The sequence below is a fragment of the Polypterus senegalus genome, chromosome 10, assembly GCF_016835505.1.
Source record: "Polypterus senegalus isolate Bchr_013 chromosome 10, ASM1683550v1, whole genome shotgun sequence".
Taxonomy (NCBI): domain Eukaryota; kingdom Metazoa; phylum Chordata; class Cladistia; order Polypteriformes; family Polypteridae; genus Polypterus; species Polypterus senegalus.
The window spans coordinates 25,449,648-25,469,656 of record NC_053163.1 but is presented as its reverse complement, the minus strand read 5'-3'; the positions used below and the strand labels follow the sequence as shown (position 1 = coordinate 25,469,656).

The following is a 20,009-nucleotide window of genomic DNA, read 5'->3' as shown; positions in this document are numbered from 1 at the left end:
GCAATTTGCATCCACGACAAACATGTGTCTTCTTAGATGCTCCTGCACTTCGTACACACCCACCTCGCTACGCCACACGGACGATTGTGTGTTGGTTCGTTCCTTGCATTGTTACAATGTTGCTTTTCTTGCTGATTTATTACATTACCGATTTTGCAAATGTTAAATTTTCTCCCTGTGCTTAAAAATGATTAAAAAACCGGCCTGATTATGCGGCATATGGTACGCCGCGGGTTGGCTAGTTATTATTATTATTATGTCTAGGAGAAAATTGTACAGTTCTGGAAATGGCAGCTCATTTTTTTTTTTTGGTATTATGAAAAAGCACAAGAAGTGTGGACTGTAGTGGTTAATAAGTGGAAGGAGATCCTAGGAGTAAATCAGATGATACAAGGAAATGGTCCTGTATGGGTTAGTGGAAAAGGGGACACATGAAAAAATGGCAAAAAGGCCATGGAAACTAATGACTGTACAAGGGGGAGTGATGCTAAAGTTAGAAAATTAGATTTATTAGAAAATGGAACGCACCTTAACAAAACTAATAATGCAATTTCTCAATGGAGTCTCCACATTTCTCAATGCACTTGCGCCACCTGCCTGGAAGAATAAAAGGTTTTATCTTGTACTCGTAACCAGTCATGCACCGCTTTCTTCATGTTGTCGTCATCTGTCTTGAATCAACGACCACCCAGATGTTTTTTAACTTTCCGAAAAGGTGGAAATCACACTGTACCAAATCTGGCGAATAAGGAGGAGGTGGCAATACCCCAAACTTCAGTTTCTCCAGACAAGCCTTGGGGTTCTTAGCAGTGTGTCATTGCCTGGCAGCAAAAGGACCCCTTGAGACAGCAATCCCCACCACTTGGATCGAATAGCAGCCTTCACATTGACCTCCAGCAAGTCACAGTAACTTGCACTAGTGACTGTAGTACCCCTCGACTTGTAGTGTTCGACAATAACTCGGATGCACGAGTGGTGGTGAGGACAAGACCAGACTTTTTATTCTGCTGGCACTTCTAGGCAGGGTGACACAAGTGCACTGAGAAGGGTGGAGAAATGACGTGATCAGTTATGTTAATATTCATTCCATTTTCTGATAAATCCCATTTTCTAACTTTCGCTTGATTCCCCCTCGTAATAAAAAAAAAATCGTGGTGGGAGAGGAATGAACTGCAATACATAATAAGTGAATAACCATTGAGAGACTTCTGCAGAAATGTGAAGAACTGTGAATTTTGTAATGTGCAATCAGAGAAAGGAGGAAGAAAAAGAGGGTCAAATAATAGATAAAGAGATGAATGGATGCTAAGAGAAGAGCAAGTAGATAAATGTATTGTGGACTATAAACACCACCATATTAGCAGAAGAAACGTATTTCGTTTTCAAGGCACTTAAAAGTACTAGGGTATTGTACTGCGTTAGCCATTATGAATGTAGTGAAAAGTCAAGCAAAATAACACCTTTAATTGGCTAACTAAATAAGATCAGAATATTCAAGCTTTTGAGGCAACTCAGACCCCTTCTTCAGACAAGATGCTTGCATATTGTAATCTTTTTAGTTAGCCAATAAAAGGTGTAATTTTGCTTGACTTCTCAAGGCACTTAAAATTAAATCAAAAGAAAAAATCATTGATAGTGAAACGGTGATGGGAGGCAGCGGATCTTCTGTCAGAGTAGACTTGTGTGGCCAGAAGGCGAAATGCTCCACACTAAAACTAAATGCAAGTGAAAATGGTCAAACAATATAATGTTTAGTCTAAATAATTAAAGCAAAGTGAACCACTATACGCTTATTCAACTTTTGGTGTTCTATGCATTTATTAAATTACTATGCACAATTTTCATTCATATGAAGTGAAAAATGTTAATTTGTTTAGTAAACATTTGCAGCTTAAGTTTAACGAAAGGGATTCAGTTATTCATTCTACATTCAGTTAATTTACCTAAATTGGGTTATGTTTCCTAAACACAAAATTAATGCATCGCCTTAAAGAGAATGTTTCGTTTTACAACTACTCAAAAAATTGTGTTGAATCCACATGGCTGAATTAAGTTCACTTAACAAATCATTTTCTGCCTGTAAAATACACAAATACAAAAATGCCTTTGTAAGAGCAGTCAAGGCCAGGGTGGAGATTGGGGTAATTCCGTAGTCACAGCTATTTATTACAATTGGAAATTTACATGCAATGATCCAAATGCGAGTGCAGTCTCTGTATTTCCGTAAACTTGGGCTCCCTGTTGTCAAACATGAAATCTCCAGGTAATGAACCTTCTGTACACAGCAGGCACTTTCTGCTTTACTCGCAAGGGGCTGATCGCAGCTGATAAAGCTCATTCAATGGCTGGCAGCAACAGACCGGCTCACTGGAAACAGGCTGGAGGTTTTAAATTAGAAAACTGCACTGTAAAGAATTGTATTTGGTGAGTTAAGCATATCTTATTATCATGCTCCCAAATCCGAAATTATCTTTATTGTAGACTCCACGCTGTGTGTTAACATTATTGGGTATATATAGGCGATAGAATATAATATCCCCGAATCCTGATGAATGACAAAATAATTCGAGCCGGGAATCATGATAAATGGATCGATTTCTTCTACAAACTCCAAGTGAAATAATTATCAGTAAGTACAGATAAAAAAAAAGCTCCTTCAAAATCGATTCGATTTATTGACAGAAACACGGAATAGTGTCTGCGGTTTCTGCCTCACGTCTCCAAGTTTCGAACCCTAACCTGTCACACAACCTTTTAGGGGGCGGGTGGCACTCTGAGCTCCAGAATTCAAGTTTTTCACATAAATCAGCGTCTCCGAAAGTATATGTGTGAACTTTTGTGGATGGAGTGGCAGGTCCACCCGATGTGGCTTATCCACCCGCGGTTCTGTACCAGGATTGTTTTCCGCCGCCATACGAATCTGTACTTCAAAACGCAGCTTCGGAAAAATGAATCGATGACTGTGTGGCTTAGAGGTGAGTGTCACATCATCACTGTCTGCACAAATACTTGTTTTATACTGACATTTTGAACTTCCTGTACCGGTGGTTTTTTGATCAGGACTTTAGTATTGATTTGGAACTGCTGTAGGCCTATATGTAAACTTTCATTATGTCACGACATTACGACATCAGCCTTCCGAGCTTTAGTCAGACTACTTTTTTTTTTTTTAAGGACACATGACAATCATAATTCTCTGTTGTTGCCCTGACTGTTGAGAGTGGAATCGAAGCACGCTATATGATTAAACAGACGCACACAGATACTGCATCGGCTTCGGGTGGAGCATAAGTAAGAATGAGGTTAAGTTTCTAGTTACACCAAGCATGTGAATATATCGTTAGCATTACTTTAAAAGATTAGAAATAATAATAATAATAATAATAATAATAATAATAATAATAATAATAAAACATCAGTAATAATAATAATAATAATAATAATATACATATATTAACCTTAATGTTTAGTTTGAAAGCGTCTAGTAACTGATGAATGTAATTAAGACATTTTTTAGCAATTATTAATAAATATCATATTGGTGCTATAGCGCGTGCAACAATTGACAGATTCGTTGCCGTCTCTAGCTTTGATCACTTTTAACTTTATCCTACCTTCTGTGCCCCCTGAATCATCTGTCGGACCACTTGCTTGATGTGCGGCCCGTCGTCCTTAGGAGGGTGGGTATGAACTGTCACTCGTGTTGCCCCCTTGTAATAAAGCGCCTCTGGCCAGCCGATATCCAGTTCAGGTATTTTTGTGTCGGACTGCGCCGGCCAGTAAGTTGAGTGCGCCTCCGACTCACTTTTGGCTTTCTTCGAGCCTTTCGTTTGAATCGGACTTTCCTCCTTGTCCAGATCATATTTCTGGAAAGTTTGAAGAATTTTCTCTCTCTCCTTGGCTGAAACAAAGTGCCGGATCTTGTCTTGTTTCGTGCTGTTCAGGTAACCCGTTTCTCCATGTTGCAGCAGCTGATCGAGGGCTATCCGTTGCTCCTCACTGTAGTAAAACTCGGGTTTTGTCTCGGGAATTTTCTCGTTGACATGATTGTCCTCCAAACACACCACTTGAGACTGAGCCATTACAAAACCCTGCAGCTTTAAGGAAATAAAGTGTCCTGTAAGGAAACTTACTTACCTGTGTGACGTCACTGCAGGTGAGACGTACAAGAGTTGGGTGTGTGGGCGGAGCCAGGCTCTCGTTCACCAATAGCAGAGCTGGACAGAATTCTTTTTTATGTGAAAGCTGCAAAGAACACACGCGACTGCTCAGCTTAAAACCAAAAGAAATCCAAAGTTTAAAAACTGTATAGTCGCATTCACATTTACGCCATTTATTAATTAAACACAAAATGTGTGTTCATATTATACACTGATATCTCAGTGTTAAAGAGCCCCCAGATATCCAATTGGGCACCCGTCTTCTCACTTTCTGGCAAAACAAGACTAAAAAAATCAGTAAAGACAGTAAAGTGTAATGTAAGGTCGGGAGTGCTGTAATGCCAAAAAGAAAATAAATCATTGAATGAACTTTTATTAATTATGCCACACATTTCTATTCAAACAAATAATATTAATTTAACAAATACAGGAGGCTTAAGTCAACATAAAGTACAATTGTTGATTCAACCACATTTTCACTCATATATATATTTTTTTGCTTAGAATAGAGTTACTTTCAATACAATTCATAGGGATTTATTAAATATATCCAGACATATTTTATATAATCAATATTTAAATGATTGTTTAAACTTCATCAACACAAACAGCAATCCCATTTTCCATTTATTTTGGGTGATAATGGTTTCTGTGTAGATCTTATCATTACTTGTTCTGCTGTATACAAGGCAAAGAAAAAGATACTTTTGTGATTCTAGGTAGGCTAAATTTGCTATTATCAAAATATCTATCTAGCTAGCTATATACTGTGTATATATATTATATTATATATGTACAAAAACTATATATATGGGCTCTAGCAAATGGTGAATGCTGAGCCGTCCTGTTTTTTGACCCTTTCTCTATTTCTTCCTCTGCAGACCAAGTGAGTGACGGCCCTTCCATCACTGATGTCATCTCCGCTGTCCTGCTAGACCCGCCCCTTCCTGCTATCTGTCTTCATAACCTGGAAAACCAACTGCCTGCTTAAGTTCTATTTTGGACCTGTGTCTGCAAAGACATTACTGTAATTAATTGAGTAATTTATGTTCCTGAAACCTTTCATATTATACAGAGTCACCAAGGCGGTACCCTAACTCTTTTTATTTAATCTATCTATCTATCTATCTATCTATCTATCTATCTATCTATCTATCTATCTATCTATCTATCTATCTATCTATCTATCTATCTATCTATCTATCTGTTTGTCTGCCAGTCTGTCTATGAACATTGTATACAATGTCCATTTACTTATTACTTCACATTTAGGGCTTATCTACTTATTTTTTATCTTTTTTTACTTATTAAAAGACACACAATGTCCCAGTATTTCTATGAGATAGACAAGGTCATGTCAAGTCAGCTTGAGGAGCATGCACAACAAAACAGCTCAGGATCCCGGTTGACAAAGAGGCAGATATGCTGTCTATCTCACCCTCCAGAAATGACCCTCTATCTGCCACAGCTAGGTGTTACATTAGTATCCCCTTGGCCTGGTCCAGCCATTCGGGTCCTCAAAAATAAAGACCCTGCAAGCCAGATCACCCTTCGGGGAATCGAGCCACATGATTGTAGTGCCGTAACCGATGCTCCCTATCAATGCAGGTAATGTGCCTCATTTGGGACTCCATGAGCAACCACTCAATCGACACAAAGTCAAACCAGCAGTACCCAAGGATTCTCTGAAGAGACTATCTATCTATCTATCTATCTATCTATCTATCTATCTATCTATCTATCTATCTATCTATCTATCTATCTATCTATCTATCTAAGCAGGGCCGGCGCTACTATTAAGGAAAATTAGGCATTCATCTATGGCGCATATTATAAAGGGGTGGGGGAATGGGACCCAGCTGCTACCAAATGGGTGGCACATAAATAAGTTTGGCCAAGGGCACAGAATAAGCAAGCACTGGCACTGAATATATTGGGGCAGCACGGTGGCACAGTGGGTAGTGCTGCCCGGGTCCTCCCTGCATGGAGTTTGCATGTTCTCCCCATGTCTGCGTGGGTTTCCTCCCACAGTCCAAAGACATGCAGGTTAGGTGCATTGGTGATCCTAAATTGTCCCTAATGTGCTGTGTGTGTGGGTGTGTGCGCCCTGTGGTGGGCTGGTGCCCTGCCCGGGGTTTGTTGCCTGCCTTGCGCCCTGCCTTGGCTGGACCCCTGTGACCATATAATTAAGATATAGAGGGTTGGATAATGGATGGATATATATATATATATATATATATATATATATATATATATATATATATATATATATATATATATATATATATATATCTGTGTGTTTGTAATGGCCAACCCCTTTTACCAGAATGGCATCTACACAACCAAGACTATTGACTTGGCCAACCTGAGGATTCTCCAGATAATAAAAAGACACTAGTGAAAAATTCTATATACATATATATATGTCCTATTTACCCCGAGCTCACAAATATACAGTAATAAAAAACTACAAAGCCCTCCCTTGTCCCCAAACAATAAATGAATACACAAGGAACACAAAACACAAAGACAGATCAAAACAAATGGCAATTGGAGTGGATGTGGTATATGAGTCCAGACTTAATAAAGTCCAGAATTAAATGAAAACTGACTGAAATGACATTTTGCTCCTTCCCAAAAAAATACAAAACATGTGAATCCTCGGCAATGGCTAAATGAAGTCCGAACCCCGGGGTTTCTCTGCACTGGCTGTCGTTATGATAATTAAAAAAGCAAATGGTAAAATTGCGCACTGATTGCATATATATATATATATATATATATATATATATATATATATATATATATATATATATATATATATATATATATATATATATATATATATATATATATATATATCAGATTAGCGTGACTATATTGCCCCTGCAAGTGAACTCTCTGCAACACTCTCGGATTTGCTCAAAGAAATCGGTACCGCAAGCATACTGTGATTCTTAGTTCAATGACAGAAGTTGCAAAATCAACTGGAATGTTCAAGCAAATTTCAGAAAAAAAAAACAATCTAAATCCATGAAGTAGTTCTCTTCTGAAAAGTGGAAAGACATACAGACAGATGTTGGATTATATATATATATATATATATATATTTATATATATATATATATATATATATATATATATATATATATATATATATATATATACAGTACAGGTCAAAAGTTTGGACACACCTCCTCATTCAATGTGTTTTCTTTATTTTCATGACCATTTACATTGGTAGATTCTCACTGAAGGCATCAAAACTATGAATGAACACATGTGGAGTTATGTACTTAACAAAAAAAGGTGAAATAACTGAAAACATGTTTTATATTCTAGTTTCTTCACAACAGCCACCCTTTGCTCTGATTACTGCTTTGCACACTCACTTTGACATTCTCTCGATGAGCTTCAACAGGTAGTCACCTGAAATGGTTTTCACTTCACAGGTGTGCCTTATCAGGGTTATTTAGTGGAATTTCTTGCTTTATCAATGGGGTTGGGACCAGCAGTTGTGTTGTGCAGAAGTCAGGTTAGTTGGACGATCATTTACTTTTCAACAGGACAAGGACCCCAAACACACCTCCAGGCTGTTGAAGATGTGATGAAAAACATTTTGGTGTGTTTTTTTTCCACTCACAGTATATATATATATACACACTGTATATGTGTACCTGTATATATAAATCAGTTTCCACAATCACACAAAATCTGCAGCATTCAGAATAAACCAGTTCACTAAAAGTAAAGACAACAATTCCCAAGCTGTTATTCTTCTGCTAAAAGAAAATAATTAAAAGGATTTGTTTCAACATGATTTTATTCTGTTATTATGACATCTAAGATAATTATGTTGACATAATTAGAGAAAGCTATGGAATATCAACACACACGACTATTTTAAATTATATTAACTTAAATCAGTTACACAAAGTGAACTACCCTGTTGGTTTATTTTTATTTTTTGAGTGTCACATTTTTATTCATCAGTATCTTCTTTAGGCATTTACAGTATGGATTTCGTAGTAAATGAACATGAAATATTGCATAAAATCACAAGTGGTAAAACAGAGAGACTGGATAACAAAAGAATCATTTCAAGAATCGTATCAGAGAGGGCTCAGTGTATTCTCCATCATGATCTCTACCATGCTACTCCATTAAAGTAAATGTTTAGTCAGTCTAACCCAATAAATCTACTTTATGTGGTAACAAGTAATCTAACTGGGTTTATTCAAGTCAAAGAAAATATTTCAATAAAGTTAATCAAACAGAGCTGAAATACCAAGAAATGCAAAGGTTTACAAAAGGATTGTTTAAGTTTGCTCCAATCTAATTTTTTTTTTTTAGTTCAAACCAAATTGCCATTATGATGCAACAATTGATCTATTTTTCCGGTTAACTGCCACCCAAACATTCTACGAGTATCCATTCTGAAGTTCTTAAGTGAATTTTCCCAACTGCTGCATTTCAAGTGTTAACATCCAACTGCTGTATTTGAAAAGCACACATTGTTTTCAAATCCATATTAGTTTATGAAAGCTTGTTCGGCACAAGCGAAATGTATCTATATTTTATAACTTGCCAACTTATAACAAAATGAGATAAAAAAAACTACAATAACATAGTGGTACAAAGTGGTCCATTTGTCTTAATAATTCAATTATTAACAATTTTTACACACAAAAATTTTATATATAATATCAAGATTTTCTGTAGTGCTATGCTTTCTTCTTGATTTTTGTAACAAAATGGTGGGGATTTACAATGTCTCTAGAGAGCCACACCTGGCAATGACATTTATTAAATATTTATGATGAGGGGGAATATTAACTCAGAAATTTCTTTTTTGTGCAAAGTACATAAACCAGAGTGATTTTATGTTGAATAAATCTCACTTTATTAAGTTGCCACAATGAAAGGAAGAATTCTTCAAAATAACTTTCTACCCACATTCACATTTTTTCAGTGCTTTATGCCGGGTACCTTTATCACTATTAAATAGTTTGTTCCTCAAATGAAAAAGTATTATATAAACTACTTCATGTGAAATATTTAACTAAAAATAAAGCAGATTGAAGTTTGGCAGTGTTTTCAGAAAGCACTCAGATCCTTTCACTTTCTGCACATTTCATTGTGCTGTAGATTTAATATTAAATTGATACATTTGTCAGGTTTTCCCATCAAATTACATTCAATAACTCCCAACAACAAAGTGAAAGCATACTTTAACAAAGGTTTACAGATTTAATAAAAAAAATAAAAACTGTAATCTCTCATTCATATCAGTATTCAGACCCAGTACTTTGTGGCAGCTCCCTTGGTAGGAATTCCAGCTTTGAGTCTTCCTGGGTTAGTCTCTACAAGCTCTGCACCCCAGGATTTGGGCAGTTTATCTCGTTCTTCCTGGCAGATCCTCTCAAGCTCATTTAGATTGGATGGGAAGCATCTGTATACTGCCATCTTCAGGTCTCTCCGCAGATGTTCTAAGGGGTTTCATTCTGGCCTTTGTCTTGACCATTTGAAGATAGTCAGGGGCTCGTCCTGAAGAGTCCCTCCAGTGTTGTCTTTGCAGTATTCTTCAGTTCACTGAGCTGATGCCCCAAACTGAAGTCTCATTTTTTTCAAGAGGCTTTCTGTATTTGGCTGCATTCATCCTTCCCTCAGTTCTGACCAGTGTCTGAGCCCCTGCCACTGAGGAGCACCTCCTAGCATGATGCTGCTACCACCATACTTCATCGTAGAGATGGTATCAGACAGGCAAAGATGTCTGGTCGTCATCAGGCATGGTGCTTGGAGTACTGCCCAAAAGAATTTCATTTTTGTCTCATCACAACACCAAATCTTTTTAAATCAAGCTCTCAGAGCCTAAGTGGGATGTCGTTTGCTTTTTACTCGAGATTAGTTTCTGTCTACTTTGACTAGCATAAATATCTAATATTTAGATGCTGCTGAGATGGTTGCCCTTCCAACAGGTTCTCCTATCTCAGCAGAGGACTTCTTAAGCTTTGTCAGAGTAACCACTCTCAACCAAGGTTCTTCTTGTCTGATTACACAGTTTGGTCAACACTAGGAAGAATCCCGGTGGTTCCAAATGTTTTCCAATTCACAAGTTTTAAGTCCACTGTGCTCCTGGGAATACTCAAAGCCTCTGAAATTATTTTATCCCCTTGCCCTGATCTACACGTCACTCACCACAGTTTTATTGCGGTGGTCTGCTAAAAGTTCCTTGGACTTCATGGCTTGACTTGCAGTGTGAATCGTGGGTCCTTCAATACACAGGTCTGTGGAATACTAAATGATATCCAATCGATTCAGTTTCCCACAGGTGGGCTCCTTTCCAGTTTTAGACACATCCATCAATCCATTTCCAAACCTGCTTTTGCTGAGCAGGGTTTTGGTAGAGCTGGAGCCTATCCCAACAAACTGAGAACAATTAAAGCAAACAGGATGCACCTGACCAGAGTAAGAGGTCTGAGCATTTCTATGAATAACATTTCAGTTTCTGATTTTTGGTAAAGCTGCAGATCTTTCTGAAAACATTTTCACTTTGCCATGAAGGGTTATTGAGCTTAGGGTGATGGGCAAAAAACGCAAATACGTTCATTAAAAATTAAAAAAATCTAAAACACATGGAGGTTTGATGGGGTCTGAATACTTTCTCATTCCATTTTAGGCAAGTCTGGACCACTCCAACTGGCCGTGAAGACCCAAATTGAAAACAATCTACTATAATGGCCATTAGCGCTTTGTGTGAATTTGACTCGATAAGAATCTGCTGTGTGTTTTGTGTGACGCACAACAGTTTACTCAATAAATAGTGATAAGGTTTCCAAGTGGCTGCTGTTTATGTTCTCCTGTAACGTCTTCATAGAGTTTTCTTAGTTGGTTGCATGCAGTGTGAAGTGCACATGTTTTCGCTGTGCTATTTATACAGGGATTTCCTGACTGGACCTCCTTCTCTGTGGTAAATGCATGTCTCCCCATGTTCTCTAGGACAGTGGTTCTCAATCTGGGGGCTGGGATGGGGGCTCAGTAAACTTCCAGAGGGAACCACAACATGCAGCAAAATATCCAAATAACTAAAAATCAAGCAACAGCAGGCATGCCCAACTTGCATTTTTAAGCCCTTGTTACCTAAATTTATTTAGAGTTATATATAAAAAAAAAAATATTTGTGTTTTTGCTGTCAAACAGATGCTAAATTAAGGAGAAGGGTCTAGCTGCAGCCTGCAATACCTAGTCAAGTAATGCCCACAACATCATTCACAAAACACCCTTTAAGTCAGATAACCCTCCTACAGCCCTAATCTTAACCATAGTTTAATGGAGCCCTAATGCTAATAATAGTCTAATGTGATGAGTGTTATGTGACGGATGTTGAGGGCGTTTTTTGATGTTGGAGCATTACATGACTGACCTCATAGGTACTGCGGTCTGCAAGTACACTTTGTTGAAATTAAGTGGAGATTGTTAATTTGAATATAGCACGCAAGCAAACAATAAGCTGGTACATATTTTTATCTTACCGCAATTTACCTCAAATTTGGACAATTTCACGAAATTAGTAGCCAAAATTCATGTGCATAGCCACGCCAATACTTCACTTCCATCAGGCAGATGTACAAAACCGGATTCCAAAAAAGTTGGGACACTAAACAAATTGTGAATAAAAACTGAATGCAATGATGTGGAGATGGCAAATGTCAATACTTTATTTGTAATAGAACGTAGATGACAGATCAGGTGCTTCTCGTCCCAATTACCTCACCAACCTCCCACAGCTGTGAGAGCACACACACCCCCAGAGATCGAGCCGGCTAGTAACTTATTTATTTCTTTCAAAATGGGCCACTAAAATGTTAAGCCACTATATGTCAGGACTGCTTGAAATGAACCAACAAGAAAAAGTGAAAAGAAGTTGATGCACCACCCTGCCCTGATATAATGTAGTGTGTTAGCAAAGACATCACCGTCTCATGAAGGATATGGTAGGTTGACTTTACTAGCGCCACTAAGGCCACCCTACTCAGTTTGTAAAGCTGCACAGGTGTTGTTATGATGGCCCAGATTAGCTCCATGATTCCTGGCACCTACTGAACCCGGAACTGTCGATAAGCCAGTATAATGATGACACTTGAACAAGAGTGATGATACAAACTTGTGAAAAAAGCTTTTATTCCAAACAATGAAAAAATTGCAATGCATAATCCCAATAAATAAGTCAATAGATACCCCCCACCCCCGGAAAAAAGATAGAGCTCACATCCATAAATAATTTAAAATCCAAATCGGAAGCCAGGTCTCCAGAGGTAATCACCAATAAGGTCAGAGCGGCTCTGTTTCTCCAGCTTACCACATGGATCTTCTGAGCCAGTGGAGTCACCAACAGTTATGGCCCCTTTCTCCTGACTCCCATCCTGTCTGCCTCTTCAGGCATCAGCCCAGAAGGATGGAGCCAGACCTCCATCATCCCTTGATAGCCCATGGATACCTGGAATACCTCATTTATAAATCCCTGGTCCACTGTCACTAATTGGTGGGGACACCCCTCAGAATGCCCTTAGATTGCTCTTATACACACACCTAACCCCACTGCCTCCTCACTTCCCTGCTCGCTTGCTCTTTCTATCTTGACTCACTGGTTTCCCTTTCAAAGTGAATGCCAGGGGGCATTAATGAGACAATTGGCTGTGAATGCTTAGCCAATGCATCACCTGCACCCTGTAGCCCCTTCACCACACTGCCCTTGACTACACCACACTCCGAATATAAATTCACTGTTTTATAAAAACATGCCCAAATACAGGCCTCTCCTTATCACAGCCATGGTTGACCACCAGTCTTCCCATGGCTCCGAACTGCAGCAACTGCCCTGCATGATTCCTTTGTCATTTCTGTTGTATGTGGAGAGAAAATGCGCTTGCATTTCCACTTGTGTTAAATGTACTTTTTGCTCATATTGTTCTTATGGTGCACTGGGGGAGGATTTTTGGAGAACTTGTGATCTAGGAGGTCCACTGCATGCTGTAGCTGGAGGTTTCTGTCGGGAGGACACACTGAACATTAGAATAATCGAGATGAGAACAGGCCATGCAGCCAAATAAAGCTCGCCAGTCCAATCCACTTATTTCTTCCAAAAAAACATCAAGTTGAATTTTAAAAGTCCCTAACGTCTTACTGTTTACCACACTATTTGGTAGTGTAACAGTAGGGGGCGCTAGCGCTCCCTTGAACCCTCAGGCACCACTCCAAACACCAAGTAAAAGTCCAACAATAATTATTTTTATTATAATAATTATGTGCAATAAGCACCCTCCACTCCACACTACTCATAAATAACCACAATACTCCAATAATAATAACAACAAACAATCCTCCACTCCCAGATGCGTTGCCCTCCTACCACCCAGCTCAGCTCGCCGTCTTGGAGCTCCCATAGTCCTTTTATAGTTCCTGACCCGGAAGCGTTTCTCATCCTTCAGTCCATAATTCATTAACACTTCCGGGTCAGATAAAAGTCCTTTTTTTCACCCCGGAAGTACATCATCTCTTCCACTCATGTGACTTGGAAGTACACCCGGGGCATAGGGCAAATAGCATTCCCTGGTTCTCCCTGGAGCGACCCCTGGCGGCCCCAACGTTATCCAGCAGGGCTGTGCACTACAACTCCACAGTCCATGATGCCCTTCTGGAATTCGGGGCATCTCCACATTGCAAGGAGGGCTCCATCTAGCGGCTTGGGGGTCTTGACCGGGATAAACAGCCGGGCATAGTCCACAGGTGCTTATTCCAAGTGTCTATCGTTCTTTGTGTAAATAATAATGTTTGTGCGAAATTTACCCTTTAACAAGTTTCCAACTCTGTTCCTGTGTTCTTGATGAACTCATTTTAAAGTCACTGTCTCGATCCACTGGACTAATTCCCTTCATAATTTTGAACACTTCAATCATGTCACCTCTTAATCTTCTTGTACTTAAACAGTAAATGCTCAGCTCTTTTAATCTTTCCTCATAACTCATCACCTGTAACCCTGGAATCAGCTTAGTCGCTCTTCTCTGGACCTTTTCTGCTGCTGTGTCCTTTTTGTAACCTGGAGACCAAAACTGCACACAGGACTCCAGATGAGGCCTCACCAGTGCATTATAAAGGTTGAGCAGAACCTCCTGTGACTTGTACTCCACACATCAAGGCGCTATATAACCTGACATTCTGTTAGCCTTCTTAATGGCTTCTGAACACTGTCGGGAAGTCGATAGCTTAGAGTCCACTATGACTCCTATATCCTTCTCATAAGATGTCCTCTCGATTTCTGATGTCTGCATGTTCTACCTGTGTTCGTGGGAAGCCCCCTCATGAGATCCCAAAGTTCAGTTGGGCTGTTTGGTGCATTGTGTCTGCATGTGTGAGTCAGCCTTGTCACTTGCAAGCAGATTCCTCCACGGTCAGGTACTGCTTTGTGTTGAATGCTGCTGAGGCCTTTATTCCCTTGAGACCCTGACCATTATAAAGCCGTATAAAGAAAATGGATTCTGTAGTTTTTTTTTTTTTTTAATTAACTATCAAAACCTTTTCAGAAATCTGTACTCAATGTTTCATTGAGCAAATTCATCTGATTGTTTGGACGGCCATGCAAATGGATTTGCATTCAACTTCTGTTTCCTCATAAGTGAATGTGTAGGTGGGAGGATGTTTTGCATTTTTTTGTTCCATTCAATTAATTTTTCTAAACATAGGTCACCATCCTGTACACCACTAAAATAAAACACAAAAATCACACAGTGATGAATATAAAAACTGATGGGATTAGGCGTGTGTGCTGTATGTACGGACCTTTTAAAATACAATCAGCATGTAAAATGATACAACATCCTCAAACCTGATTCGACTAATTCGGGGTTGTGAGGTGAGCAGAGCCTGATCCCAGCAGTTGATGAGCTGAGAATTCATTGCAGGGCCAACATTTTATTAATTAGTCAAGTCAATAGATTCTTTGAGGAATTGGGAGAAAAAGCAGAAAAAAAAAATTAATAAATCCAAGCGGACGTGGGGAGAATGTGCACATTCCACACAGACTACAAGCAGGCTCATATTTTGAACTTGGGATGCCTTTCTCCCAGTGGTAAAACAGTTACTACTGCATAAGTACTGTATTCTACTTGGAATAGAATAAAATTTATTTTAGTAGCCATAATTAAGCAAAAATTATTTCTTCCATTAATCTAATAATTATTTTCTATAGAAGCTGCAATGCGAAAATCTATCCTCTAAACACACTAAAACCTTCTAACTTCTGCAGAGGTGCTACCTATGAGGAGTTGCCATGCTCTTCCTCTGTTCTTGTGTCTTTTCTCCAGGTACTTCCCTTTCTTCTAACATCCCAACAAAGTGCCAGTTAGGTTCCTTGGTGACCTTCCAAAGTGACAGTGCCAATCATTGGACTGGCATTCTTTTCAGGCTTTGCTACTCTTGCACCCTTTGCACCCTACTGATGGATGAATGCATTGGAAGTGTTAATTGCTTGTTGAACAGTGCTGGAGTGAAGAACGTCACCCATAGGTTATCTCTAAAGATAGGCTGAAGGTCACTTTCTCCTCCAGTCACAATAATTTCCAGTTTGGCTGTTAGGGCCTCAGGAGACTTCACCAAAACAGCAACCCTGAGATATTGTGGAAAAAATTAAATTTAGACATATTAATAAAATCGTATCTTAAAATTACAAACTCTTACTGTTAGAAAACTAGGCAGGAGAAAACCGTTCTATGCGTCTTTAATAGCACTTCATGAACAGGGAGCATTCCTCACAAGCAGTCTATTACAGTATGGTCAGAATGGTCAAAACATTAAGGGTAGAGGTCTGTTTTATAAGCTGTGGACGCTAGGGGTCACTGTTGCCCCTTAAACCCATCAGACAGATACGCAGGACACCAGGTAAAAGCACTTAAAATGTTTAGATCTTGTTCTTTCTTACACAGTGCTGCCTTGGCACCACAGTCACAGTAAACAAGCACAAAAAAACTCAAATCTTCTCTCTCTCTACCTCCTCCTCCACACCTCCCAGCAAGTGTTGTCCACCTCCTCCTGACTCGGGCTCCCTGGCTGGGTTCCCAGTAGTCCTTTATATAGTCTCTGACTCGGAAGTACTTCTGCTCTTCCATTCACGTGACCTGCCAGCAATTCAACCCAGAAGTACTTTGGGGCTTCCATCCTCATGACTTGCTAGTACTTCTGGGCTAGGTGAGAACCGTGATTCCCAATGTCTTCCCACCGTGTCCCCTCGCATCACCCATTGTACCCAGCAAGGCTGTCATAGTGAACTCCATGTCCCATGATGAAGCCTCGCTACAGTCCAGGGAAGCTGCCATCTAGCATTTTGGGGGAGGCAGTGTCCCCTTCCCCCATCCTTCCAATCTCAGGGCAACCTGTCCAGGTTGAGCTACCAGCCGTCCCTTACAAAGCAAATGAATTTACATAACAATGCCCCATTTATTCTGGTTGATTCATCAACTTATACCATCCATCCATTTTCCAACCCGCTGAATCTGAATACAGGGTCACGGGGGTCTGCTGGAGCCAATCCCAGCCAACACATGGCACAAGGCAGGAACCAATCCTGGGCAGGGTGCCAACCCACCGCAGGACACACACAAACACACCCACACACCAGGGCCAATTTAGAATCGCCAATCCACCTAACCTGCATGTCTTTGGATTGTGGGAGGAAACCGGAGCACACGGAGGAAACACAAGCAGACACGGGGAGAACATGCAGACTCCACGCAGGGAGGACCCAGGAAGCGAACCCGGGTCTCCTAACTGCGAGGCAACAGCGCTACCACTGCGCCACCATGCCGCCTCAACTTATACCCAAATTACAAATACAATAAGAGTCAATTCTATTATTGGTCTGGTGGTCTGGTTCTTCTTATGCCTTTCAGTTGAGCCACCACCCTTGAAATTTCTCTGGATATAACAACTGTCCATTCTGGTGGTTACAGGACATCTGCTGACTTCTTCGTCATCTCTTAGTCATCCTCCAGTACATCTTTCTATATAATACGCTACCATGGCTGTCCGTTTGTCTGTCCAGGATTTTAAATCACCTGTAGCTCGCAAACCGTTTGACTGATTGACCTGAAATTTGGTACACATATACTACATGACCTCTACTATTCGCTTTCAGGGTGATGATTGACCTCCAAGGTTATTCATCTTTTTATTTTTATTTTATTTAATTGTTGAATCAACAGTTGGCAGCGGGCAGCAGGGTGGTTGTGTGGCTCATGTGTACGGGCGCCGTTCTCATTTCTACCACCTTCGCCATCACTTCCCCTACCTCTTCATATCTTAAATCATTCTTGAGGCAGATTGAAGAATTAAGTGCCAACATAAGTCAAAAATTAAAGAAAACGTACTAAGTAACGCAACACAAACACTGACTTAATCAGTTCTAACACGAAAAGATGTCAACAAAGAAGAAAAGAAGCGGGCTACTATGGTGGATTAAAGAAGAGCTGCTCAGGAAGCAACAAGCACATCAACCTCTGAGCCAACAAATGCTAAATGTACAGAGAAAGAGGATGAAAACTATGAAGAGCGCACTCAGCATTTTCGACGGGCTGACACAGAGCAAAAGAGAATTGTTTGAGCAATGGAGAGCAAAGAACTGACCATATAATGAAGACAAGCCGACATTGAGTGAAGGAGAATCACAAGAGCAACTGAGACTGAAGAAGAGGCTAATCGACGTCGGCAATCAGTGGTCAAATGGGTCAGAATTGCGAAGGCAAATGAGACAGAACAAAACGCCATCCAGCGATGACAATATGGTCAACGAAGGTCAAGCTCAACGGTCAATGGAGTATGCTCAGGTCAAGTGTATTCACTGCACGTTATCATGCAGTGCACTGTTACTGGCTTTGTATGTTACATCATCCTTTCTTCTGGTACATTTTTTATTTACTTGAACATCCCAGTAGTTTTCCTAAACCAGTTTTTATATTTCAATGTACACACTGCAAACCAAAACACTTACTGTTACATCTAAATTATATTACGCTACATCTAACTTATTCTTCCACAATATCCCCTTCGCTCCTCTCTTCTTGTCCTAATCTTCTAAGCTGCCCCGCGCTCTCCTACCATTCCTTCTTTACACCAATTGTGTTCCATCTCCTGGCCTTTCTGCACTCCTTCAGACTTCCCACTCAAGCTGATGCACTGCACGTCCTGCTGCTCATTGCATTCACCAGCAGACACCATTAGTGAAGCTCATCTTCTGTGGTTCCTCTGTCTTGCTCGTTACATTGTTAGGCACTGAAAAGAAGCCAGCTCTGCACTTTTCTGGCACCTCAGAAGACATGAATATAGAATGGCTTCTCCAATGAGAAATTGCTCAAGGCCCAGACGTTTTCTGTTTCACGGTGTCACATGGAAACTTAGAGTGACAGCAAATTATTCTCATTGGAGGAGTTTAAGTGGTGGCAATGGGGTTCCAGGCTGATCAATTAATGCAACATCCATCCACCCATTTTACAACCCACTGAATCTGAACACAGGGTCACGGGGCTCTGCTGGAGCCAAACCAGCCAACACAGGGCACAAGGCAGGAACCAATCTTGGGCAGGGTGCCAACCCACCGCAGGACACACACAAACACACACTAGGGCCAATTTAGAATCGCCAGTCCACCTAACCTGCATGTTTTTGGACTGTGGGAGGAAACCCACGCAGACATGGGGAGAACATGCAAACTCCACGCAGGGAGGACCCGGGAAGCGAACCCGGGTCTCCTAACTGCGAGGCAGCAGCACTACCACTGCACCACCGTGCCGCCCAATGCAACGTGTTAGTAAAATAAATCTTCAATAAAAGGTACTTTTTTCAGCTTGGAAGAGACGATATGGATTGGCTAGCATCCTGGCCATGATAGATGGAACTGTATCCAGCTGGTAAGGCCTTTATATTAAAAGGAGCTAAAGGACAGATGGATGTCCTGCCTAGGAGCAATGGTCTGTACCCAGCCTGGATCCCATTATAATGGATTATCCTAGTGAAGGGATGGACATCCTGCACAGGAGGGATAATTCCTTACACTGTAGTAACAAATGGATAGAAGGAAACTGCTTCCCAGAGTCATTTACACCTCCATCCAGATGGGTGGCATTATCTCACCGGTGGCCCTCCCATGTACAACACCTGCAGGGCAACATGGGAGATGTTGTCCCACCTGATGTATCCCTGCTTATTTTCATGGAAGCTGCCAGTAGGACTTGCAAGGAGGATGATCTCTTATTTTAGGGAGGTTCCACGTGACCCAGAAGTGCTTCTTGGAAGTGAAAGCTGCTGTCCTCCTCAGAAATCAGGAAGTATACATAAAGAAGTGCATATCTGAGCCTGGGACTGAGTTGGTGCAATTTTGTTTGGGGCTCTGCTAAACACCCTACAGGCCACAACCACAAAATATTGTTTGTGAAAAGTTGTGTAAAAATGTTAATAATCAAGAAGCACAATAATTAAATCCATCCTACCCCAAGCAACTCTTTCTTGCATGTCGTCTACACTTTAAACAAACAGAGAATCATTCTGTATGACCGCATTGTTTTTGAACAACTCTTTTCAGAGAGTCACACAATTTGATTTGACCACAAAACAAATGAACTCAGCAGAGCTCCTCGTGTCATCAGCGTCTTTTGTTTCTTTTGTGTGCAAGTGCTGCCCATCTTATTCATGATTCTTGTTCACTACACTTATGATTCTTTTGAATCAGAACTGAATCATCACCAGCAAACGAAAATTCTCAGTGATGAATCTGTCATTCATCATGCAAGAGCAACATGACAACAA

The 20,009-nt window shown here is 40.3% G+C and overlaps 1 protein-coding gene and 1 long non-coding RNA gene across 2 annotated transcripts in view; one reads left to right on the top strand and one right to left on the bottom strand.

Moving 5' to 3' along the window:
- fam83fa (family with sequence similarity 83 member Fa) overlaps nt 1–4,127 on the bottom strand; it is an 83,047-nt gene extending 78,920 nt beyond the window's left edge. Inside the window, exon 1 of the mRNA XM_039765548.1 lies at nt 3,615–4,127. Coding sequence (XP_039621482.1) covers nt 3,615–4,082 — 468 coding nt within the window. The 5' untranslated portion in view covers nt 4,083–4,127. The remainder of the gene's footprint in view (nt 1–3,614) is intronic.
- Nucleotides 2,341–5,245, top strand: LOC120536968. The gene is made up of 2 exons (XR_005635239.1): nt 2,341–2,424; nt 5,042–5,245. It is a non-coding gene; the product is annotated as an uncharacterized LOC120536968 (long non-coding RNA).
- Nucleotides 5,246–20,009: the final 14,764 nt, after the last annotated feature.